The following is a 10051-nucleotide window of genomic DNA, read 5'->3' on the forward strand; positions in this document are numbered from 1 at the left end:
AATAGAAGAAATGAATTTCTACTGGTGTTAACAAAACTGAATTACTTTTTAGCTTATACATGGCTGGTTACTGATTCTATTTTCAGAAAAAGAGTCTATAATCAACAGTCTTTATGGTCAGAATGTCTGCTTTCCTGTTAGTTTTACAAACAGTTGTTTGTAAGACAATGTTGCTTTGGCCCACTCCAAAGGTTATTTCACCCAGTTAAAACCTTCTAAAAGTTTAAGGAACATGACATGCAAGCAGATCCTCTGGAATGGCTGCTCTGGCTCTTTTTTTATTTATTTTATTTTATTTATTTTTTATTATGGTGACATTGGTTAACGAAATCTAGTAAGTTTCAAGTGTACAATTCAACAGTAAGACATATATATAGTATTGTGTGTTCACAGCTCATAGTTACCAGGAATCTACTTTTAGCTTTACACTGCAGTGGTACTGTTAGATACTTTGTGATTGAATCTGTTGATTTTGAAGTGTGAATTGGTTCTTAAGATGTATGACCCGTCAGTCTGTCAACAATACCTTCCCCCCATCCTCTGATAACCACTAGTCTACTGTCCATGTCCATAAGTCTCTGTTTGTTTGTCATGTTTGTTTGTTGCTTTTAGATTTATATCCCACATATTAAGTGCTTCCATGTCCTGGCCACTGTGAATAATGCAGCTATAAAAATCAGTGTGCATATATCTTCTCAGATAAATGTTTTCAAGTCTTTGGGGTAAATATCCAGTAGAGGGATTGCTGGATCATATGGTAGATCAATTCTTAGTTTTTTGAGGACCCTCCATACTGTTTTCCATAGTGGCTGTACCAATTTGCAGTTCCACCAGCAGTATATGAGGGTTCCTTTTTCTCCGCAACCTCTCCCACACTTGTTATTACTTGTCCTGTTGATAATATCTGGCTTTATTTTAAAATGGCTCCACTTATGTTAACTTTTCACAGTGCTCATCTTAAAACTTTAGAAAAAAAGACTAAAGAAATTGTAAAATTAGAAGAAAATAATCAAGATAAAAGCTGAATTTATAAGATAGAAAATAAACCTATATAGAGTATCAATAAAGCCAAAAGTTGCTTCCATGAAAATATAATTGATAATCTCTGATAAAACTGGTTAAAAAAAAAAGCAGTTGGTACAAATAAACAATATCAGAAATGAAAAAGGAGCCATTACCACAGAAGTTGCACTCACTAAAAAGATAAACTAGGATGTTATGAAGAATTTAATTCGAATAGATTTATAAATGAAGACGAACTGAGAAAAAAATCTTCCAGAACAAATAAAAGCAGCATCGGAGATATTGCTTCCTGGCAACTGTCATTAGTTTTAGCTCAAATAAACTCATAAAAATCAAAAAGAAAAAAAAAAAAAGAAAGAAAGAAAGAAAGAAAAAATCTGAATAATCATAACCACTAAAGAAATCGATCAAGAAGTAAAACAAAAAAAAACTTCCCATAACAACACCGCCAGCAACATCAAGGTTCAGATTGCTCTACTAGCAGTTCCACCAAATTTCAAGAAAAAAATAATTCCAATATTACATCAACTCTTCCAGAAAACAGAAAAAATGGTGCATTCCTTTATGAATCTATCAATCCCTTATACCAAAATCTGAAAGAAAAAAGTATGAAAAATCAGCATTACAGAACAATTCCCCACGTATTGATTTAAATATCCGTGAAAATATTAGCAAACCGAACCTAATAGTATAGTCTAAAATATGAATCATTGTGACCTAGTTTGATTTATCACAGCAATTCAAGGTTATTTTAATTTTAGGAAACAAATCAGTATAACTTGCCACATTAGCAGAGTAAAAGAAAAATCAAAAGAGGATCTCAATAGATGCAGAAAAAGAATTTGCTAAACTTGAACACTCATTCATGATAAAAATTTTTATCAAACTAAAGAAACTTTAATCTTATAAAAGATATCTATAAGAAAAACTGCAGCAAATATACTTAAAATTGAAATATTAAAACCATTACCTTTGAGAGCAGGAACAAGGGAAGAATGCTCATACCACCGCTACTTTCATCACTTTAATGAAGGTCCCAGCCAGTAAATCAAGAAAAGTAAATAAAAGGAATAAGAAATGCAAATGAATAAATGTAAATGCAAATTATATGGCTGTGCTATAATAAAAAATTAATATTTGGTCTTTGTCTTCCAGTTCCTGGCACAGAGCTTATAAAATCTTTGAAATATCCTGTGTAGGAATAGAGACTTGAATAAACATTTCTCCAAAGAAGATATACAAATGACCAATAAGCACATGAAAAGGTGCCTAACACGATTAGCCATTAGGGAAATGTAAATTAACATACAATGAGATGCCACCTCAAGTCCAATAGGATGTCCATAATAAAAAAAAATAACAATTATAAGTGAGGAAATGGAAAAATTGGAATATTCATATATTGCTGGCGGGATTGTAAAATGGTGCACCCACTTTTGAAAATAATTTAACAGTTCCTCAAAATGTTAAACATAGAGTTACCATATGATCCAGAAATTCCACTCTTAGATATATAGCCAAGAAAAGTAAAACATATGGCACACAAAAACTTGTACATAAATGTTCATAACAGCATTATTCATAATAGCCAAAAAGTGGAAACAACCCAAATGTCCATCAACTGATGAATAGATAAAGAAAATGTATATTGATACTACAGAATACTATTTGTCAATTTAAACAAATGAAGTATTGATACATGCTACAACATAGATGAACCTTGAAAACATCATCATGCTAAGTAAAAGAAGCCACATATTATATGATTCTGTTTATGTGAAATGTCCAGAATAGGCAAATCCAGGGAAATGGAAAGTACATCAGTGGTTGCCGGGAGTTTGGAGGAGGGGTGAATGAGGAGTGACTGCTAATGGGTACCAAGTTTCTTTTAGGGTGATACAAATGTTCTGAATTAGAGAGCAGTGATGGTTGCACAATTCTCTGAATATACTTAAAAAAAAAAAGTACATTTTAAAAGAGTGGATTGTATAATCCCTGCTATCTTAATAAAGCTGCTATTTTTTTTTACAAAGTAGGTATAGGTCAAAAATAAATACTTGTATTTCTTAGAACCTTAACCTACCATTTTACTTTATATTGACCTTTTTATTACATTAATTGTAATTATAAAAAAGTAATACATCTAGATTAAATAAACTTTGTTAATTATAGAAAAGCAGAAAAAAGAATTTTTAAATTACCACAAGTCTTCCCATTCAATATTGAGCTTTCCGTTTTCTTTTCATAGAATAAACATCAGCCTATTAAGTATTTCCCTTTGTAACTGCTATAAAACTTGTTTTCTCAATTTTAAAAATATTTCCCAAATCTGTGCTCCTTTCCCATAGAATATAGTTGATATACATAAATTCAGATCATGGTAAATCTCTACTTAAAATCTTCTCCTTAGTCCTCTTTAGTTACTATTGGCATTTTATTTTCATTACTTTCAAAGTGCCTTGTCACCAAGTTCTCATTTAACCTGAGGAAATTGAGCCTTCCTTTCTTCTCTGTATAAAAACTTCAAATACTCAAGTTTTTAGATGTGCACTGTCCAATATAGTAGGCACTACATGTGACTATTTAAATTTAAATTAATACAATGGAATATTTCTCAGCCATAAGAACAGATGAAATACTGCCATTTGCAACAACATGGATGGATCTTGAGATAATCATGCTAAGCAAAATAAGCCAGACAAAAAATGCTGAAAATCACGTTATCACTTATATGTGGGATATAAACCTAAAAGCAACAGACAAACAGGACAAACAGACACATGGACATGGACAACAGACTAGTGGTTACCAGAGGGTGGAGGATAAAAGGGGTCAAATGTGTGGTGACAGAATGAACTCTAACTATGGGCAGTGAACATACAATGCAATATCTTATTGTGCTATACTCTCTCTTCTTGTGGTGATGTGTTGACAGCAGATAATTAAAGCCAGGGAAAGAAAAATGCAGATATGGGGGGACTACTGTATTAATTTAAATATTTATCAAAGAATACATGTTCTACTTCAATGCCTAACACACCTCATCTCAAAACTTAACATGTCCAAAATTGACCTTTGGATTCCCTCCATTTCCCTATACCTGTTTCTCTTTCAGTATTCCCCAGTGTTACTCAGGCCAGAAACCTTGGGGTCATGATTGACTTCTCTTTCTTTCTCACCTTACATCCAATGCATTAATAAACCCTGTCAGCACTACCTTCAAAATACATCCAGAAACCCACCACTTTTTACCACCTCCACCACTGGTCCACCCCTGGTCCAAGCAACTATCACCTCTTATCTACAATTCCCTTCCAACTCATATTCCTTATTCCACTCCTAACTTTCTATGGTTTATTCTCATAGCAACCAGAATGATCCTTTTAAAATATAAAATAGAATATGTCATATCTTTGTTCAGAACTATGTAAAGGATTCTTACGATTTTTAGACTAAAACACAGTCTTTCCATGGCTAATAAGAAAGACTCTTACATGATCTAGACATTGGCTACTTCTCTGATCTCATTTCATAACACTCTTCCCCTCACTTACTCTGCTCTGTTCTCACTGACCTTATTGATACTGCCTAAAAAAAAAATATACACCCTCAACCTCAGAGCTTTTGCACTTGATGTTTCCTCTGCTTGAAATGCCTACTCTATCACTTCATTCAGGTCTTCGTTCAAATTATCTCCTCAGAGAGGCCTTCCTAGATTACCTAAAGTAGTACCTATTAATACCTAACATTATATTTCATGTCTCTTTGCTATATGTTCATTTTCTTTCGCCTTCTCTAGAATATAAACTCTATAAGGGTAAGGATGTACTTTGTCTGTCGTTTTATCTACCTAACACTTAAAAGGAGTTCTTGACATGGTAGACTCTCAATAAATATTTATCCAATAAACAAAAATAGAAGCCCTATTGTTTTCCATATAAAATGGACACTTTCTAGTCTTTATACTACCTAACCTCTCTGCAGCATTTGACATACCACTTCTCCTTGAACTTTCCCTTTCCTTGGATTGTGAGACCCCCAGCTCTCCCTCTCTGATCAATGCTTCTCAGGCTTCTTTTATAGACTCCTCCTCTCTACTTTAAATGTGTTCATTCTTCAGATTCCCTACTAAGGCTAGGTTCTCTACTAACGCCACCACTCTCCTAAGTTCTACACATTCCCCCTTAGTGTTCTATCCATCTCCATGGCTTAATTATCTTAAATCTCAAGGACTCTCAAATCTGTCTTTCTCTTCTCTCTCCACATCTGCATATATAACTGGATATCTCCAGATATATGTATCACAGACATTTGAACTCAAAATGTGTCAAAAGCTGAACTATTAGCTTCTCCTGTGTCCTTTCTTCAGTTCCTATTCCTTCTTCCTTTAGTATTCTGATCTCAGTGAAAAGTACTGCCATTCGACCAGTTATTTAAACCAAAAACATGAAAATTAACCTCTTTCTTTAGTTTCCCTCACACTGTGTATCCAATCAGTCACCAAGTTCAACATTCAGCAACAAATTACATATTAAGCACCTACTATAATAAATCTGGAGATAGATGGATTGAAGACTGGCTCAGCAGTTTCACAGTGTCAGACACTAAGTTGGCATTTCTTTGATTCTATTCACATTAATACCCTGAAGGTACTAAGTTGGCTCCAGGCATCATACCTTCACAGAACATTTCCAAAAGCAAAAAGCAATGGAGAGGAGTGAAACAAAGGGGTTTTGCTCAAGGGTACAATCTCTTTTGATCAGGGAGAAAAACCATTCCCAGAAATACCCTAGCAGACTTCCCTTTATGTCCATTGGCCAGACTGGATTCAATTATGAAGGAGATTGAGAAAATAAGAATCTGGCAAAGGGTTTCCTTGACTTGTCCCCTGGGTTTGAGCACATAACTACCCTTTAAAAACAAACAAAGAAACAAACAAAAAGAGGTTCTCTTGGCAAAGAATGGAAGAAAGTGGTTTTTGGAAGGGCAACCAAGATTGACTTCCACAAAACCAGACATGGAGTTGAATTCTAATTAGGAAAAAATTTTAAATAAGCAAATAAACATATGAACGAGGTAATTTCAGCTTCTATAAACACTATAAGGTGATGTGATTTTAAAAAATGATGGGCATATTTTGAAAATAAAGCTAATAGAATTTACTAATGGGATTGAATGTGACAGTGTGAGAAAAAGATGATTCCAAGCTAATATTGATTCCCATTCATAAATGAAGCTCAAGAAAGATAATTAGGAGTCTAAAGTCATACCAGTCTATGGCCATGCTACCCTGAACGTGCTCAATCTCATCTGATCTTGGAAGCTAAGCAGGGTCGGGCCTGGTTAGTACTTGGATTGGAGACCACCCAGAAATACCAGGTGCTGTAGGCATCAAAAACAAACAAACAAACAAACAAACAAACAAACAAATAAATAAATGAAAACTTTTCCTAAAGTCATACCACTATTAACTGACAAAGATAAAATTTTATCCAGGACTATCTGAAAGTAAAGCCCATTTTCTTTCTCCTATACCATCTGTGGAAAAACAACCTAAAATGGCATATATAAATTTATAACACTAATAAAAAAAAAGGCCAAATGTTTGAAAATAGTTGCTGCTTTGTAAGTAGTTGCTATTTCTTAATTGTGTCTTTCCTTGGAGAGTAGGTTAATGAACAAAACTTTTTGTGAACTTTTGTGTCTAACCACAATATGAAACTATCAAAAATGTTACTGACTGCTTAGAACAGTAACAAATGGCAACAATATTAAGTAGCAAAGATGGGGAGACTCAAAAGGCACAGGGTCTCCAATTACATCAAAGACAAAGCAAATAGTTACAGGCCCTAAAACAGTCCAACAAAAGAAAGACCTATATAATCAGTTAAAATGTTAAGATACTGGATAGATAATACTGTCTATATTCCAGCAAAAGATAACTATTTAGTTTTTAAATATAGACAAAGTGTATACATCCATATATAATATAAACAAATAGATCCATATAAGTTTGATATGTGTACAAAAGAAAAAAAATGTCAGCCTTTCCTCTCAATTACTTAAGAGGTAGCAAAATCAATTAACTTAGCATTATTCAATATTTTTCTGGCAAATAGATATCAGACTAGATATCTGGTATAAACGTCCCTTTGGCTCTATTACTCTCTGAAACCTGAGTATCATCAGGGACACGCACACGCAAAAAGAAACCCTCAAATACTTTCTCATTTACAACATGGGAATTCACAGAAAACAAGGCTAGCAAAGCTAATGGTTTTAGGAAGGTATCTGGGGAGACATATAGCCCACAGCAGCAAATCTCTGCAGTGAAAGCTCTAAGGTTCTGCAGAGAGCTAGGAGGAGGGAGGTGCCTGCTTTCAAATGGCTTTCATCCAGAGCAGACAGCAAAATGGAGTTCAGCTGGGTGGTTCCCTAACATTCACTCTTCCAGTTAAGGCAAACTAATGACAAGCATTCCTCTGAGTTATTGTGAGATTGGTTCCAGACCACTGCAATAAAAGGGTCTCGCCTTCAATTTGTAAAAAATGGAGTATCTATGAAGCGTAATAAAGCAAAACACAATAAAATGTATGCCTGTATTTCCATCTCCTTTTAAGAACAAGACACATAATTAAAAAAAAAAAAAAGAATAAATGAGACAACCTGAAACTAATAGGATTTATTTTTATGTCAAGAATAAGTGAGACAATATTCAAATATATTCCTGTCCCCTATAACCCAGTTTGGGAAATGTGTGCAAATTTGGGATCTGAGTCGAAAATCTTTTAACAGGACTACAAAAAATATTTATTAGAAGTAAATGAGTATCTTGTTTGTATTCTAGGTTCATGTAAATGTGAGTGGAGAATACATATATAATATATAAATATATATCCTTACAAACTACATACACATATTAACAGTGTAAATTAGCTATTTCTGTGGCACGAAGGATGAAGGCTTTACCAAATCTGAATCAGGTAATAACTGAATTTGAACTATGAATTTTTACTGTCTTATGTTTACCTTTTATGTTACTAATACCCTATCACTGGGAGGATATTTTAAATAGTGTACTAACAGTAATAAATTTCTGTTAGAACCAATTTAAAGCCACACTTTAACCCTAATTAACCTCCTTATGCATTTCCAAAGGTTACCAATGTGGTTTACAGTCTTAAAGTAGATTCTCCTGAAAAGGGAGGAAAACAGTCTATTCATTATAATCTGGGCCTCCTAGCACTAAGCTATAACCAACTGATCTATCTTGACATAACAGAAAGCAGTATTTTTTAAAAAAAATTTTTATTCTTCAATTAGGGTTGACGTTTAACAGAAAGCAGTTATTTATTATAGAGTTTTACAAAATTAACAAGGAATCCCTGCTTCCTAAAATCCTTCTGTGTCAATTTCGTCCCTACCCAAGTTTCTGTCTTCACTTCCTCAATTCAGCTACCAAATTTGAAATGTGTCTTTAAATCTCCCTTTTTTAAAAGCCCCTAAGGCTGTTTTATAAAGTTGGTTGAGGTCTAAAAATGGGGCCCTTTTAACAATTGGATCAATGCTTAGGTACTCTCTTTGAATGACTGGTTTTTGCTTCCAACGTTTGCTATCTTTAAAGCACAAGTCATTACAGTAAACCAAATAAAACTAGTCTATTTTCTAAACCTCGCGTCCTCCACATGATCAAGGAAGTACAGAATACACTTTAAAGGAACTGAGAAAAGGCAAAGGCAAAACTCACTGACAAATTGTGACAACATGAACATAATCAGCTGAGCTATCCGGGCCAGAAGTTTCTGCATTTCATGGTGCTTCTTCTTTAAAACCGTATAGACTTTTAAGTCTTAGCGTTCGTCCAAATTAAGGCAAAGCTCCTCTTCCCTTCCCAGGATGGTTTGTTTCCTAGCCCGTGCCCAGCCCAGGCCCCGGCAGCCATGCGCCGCAGACTGCAGCACCCGAGCTCGAGGCCCGCAGGCGCGGAGGCCCCAGCCCCACAGGGTCGACGCAAGGAGGGGGCTCCAGCCGTGGAGCCCGCCTCTGCGGCGGCAGAGCCGGCCACCAAGTGGGCCCGCCAGGCCAGGGGAGGGGCCCGCAGCCGTGACACCGCCTATGCCCGCCCACCCCTCCCTGGACCGCTACTTAAGCGGCTCTGGCACCTCCCTCGCCCCAGTGCGTTACTTACCTCGACTCTTAGCTTGTCGGGGACGGTAACCGGGACCCGGTGTCTACTCCTGTCGCTTGCGCCTGCTAACTCGTAGACATGGTGAGTGGGCCTCGAGCGGCGCCGCCATCGCTCGGGGAAACGGGGAAAAACAATCCGGGGGTTCACGGAAGGCTTCTAACTGTAGAGAACTACGACCAGCGCTCTCCATTTGCGGGGCAGAAACCAAGGCGAGAGGCGAGGGTGGGAGTAGATCGACCCCGGCTTGTGGAGAATGGCTAGGGCCGGGAAAGAAGGAGACCGTCGCCTTTGATTCTCGGACTCTGGGAGCGGGATGGCGGGGCGCCGGCTCCCTCCACCCTAGTGAGGGCTCTTATTTAGCCCCTAAGACCTGGGCGCGGCCCCCCGAGACCCTACAGTCTTTTCCCTCGCGTTCCCATCCCCCTTATCTTTCCCCTGCCTTTGGCGGGTGCGCGCGGGCTCTCCCCTCCCTCACTTCCTCCTCGGCGCGAAAAGCGGAGGCGGGAAGAAGCCTGACACAAAAGCGCACGCGCGACCGTTACCGCCCCGCCAGGGAGTGGCGGGAGAACGCCTCTGCAGTCTCCGCTGCGGCTCTGGCGCGAGGGTGTGTCTTCTGTCCAGACTTTTCGTTGTTTTATAAATGAAAATAAGATGAATGTAGAGAAAGACTCTGTCACGGTGCTGTACTGTGCCAATACATGAGGGCAGTTAACTCCCAACAACCCCTAGAGGCCATCTGCTCCTCCATGGCCTCTCTGCTGCATTAGGAATGCGTATGCGAACAGATGGTGGCGGTGAGGAATTTTGAGAGAATGGAAATACGATCTTAGTCCAGATCTG

The 10051-nt window shown here is 37.2% G+C and overlaps 1 protein-coding gene, 1 long non-coding RNA gene and 1 pseudogene across 2 annotated transcripts in view; 2 read left to right on the forward strand and 1 right to left on the reverse strand.

Annotated features, from left to right (window-relative positions):
• Nucleotides 1-836: 836 nt before the first annotated feature.
• Nucleotides 837-6352, reverse strand: LOC112483835. Its single transcript, XR_003047790.1, has 3 exons — nt 6294-6352; nt 1994-2045; nt 837-1616 (listed from the first exon to the last, which is right to left on the reverse strand). It is a non-coding gene; the product is annotated as an uncharacterized LOC112483835 (long non-coding RNA).
• On the forward strand, nt 6296-6414 carry LOC112483865 (annotated as a pseudogene).
• A 2728-nt stretch (nt 6415-9142) lies between these two features.
• The window catches only part of LOC102888346 (tubulin alpha-1B chain), a 3432-nt gene continuing 2523 nt past the window's right edge, over nt 9143-10051 (forward strand). The window contains 1 exon segment of the mRNA XM_025050244.1: nt 9143-9292. Coding sequence (XP_024906012.1) covers nt 9290-9292 — 3 coding nt within the window. The 5' untranslated portion in view covers nt 9143-9289.

This window comes from Pteropus alecto, unplaced genomic scaffold (assembly GCF_000325575.1).
Source record: "Pteropus alecto unplaced genomic scaffold, ASM32557v1 scaffold196, whole genome shotgun sequence".
NCBI classification, from domain to species: Eukaryota; Metazoa; Chordata; class Mammalia; order Chiroptera; family Pteropodidae; genus Pteropus; species Pteropus alecto.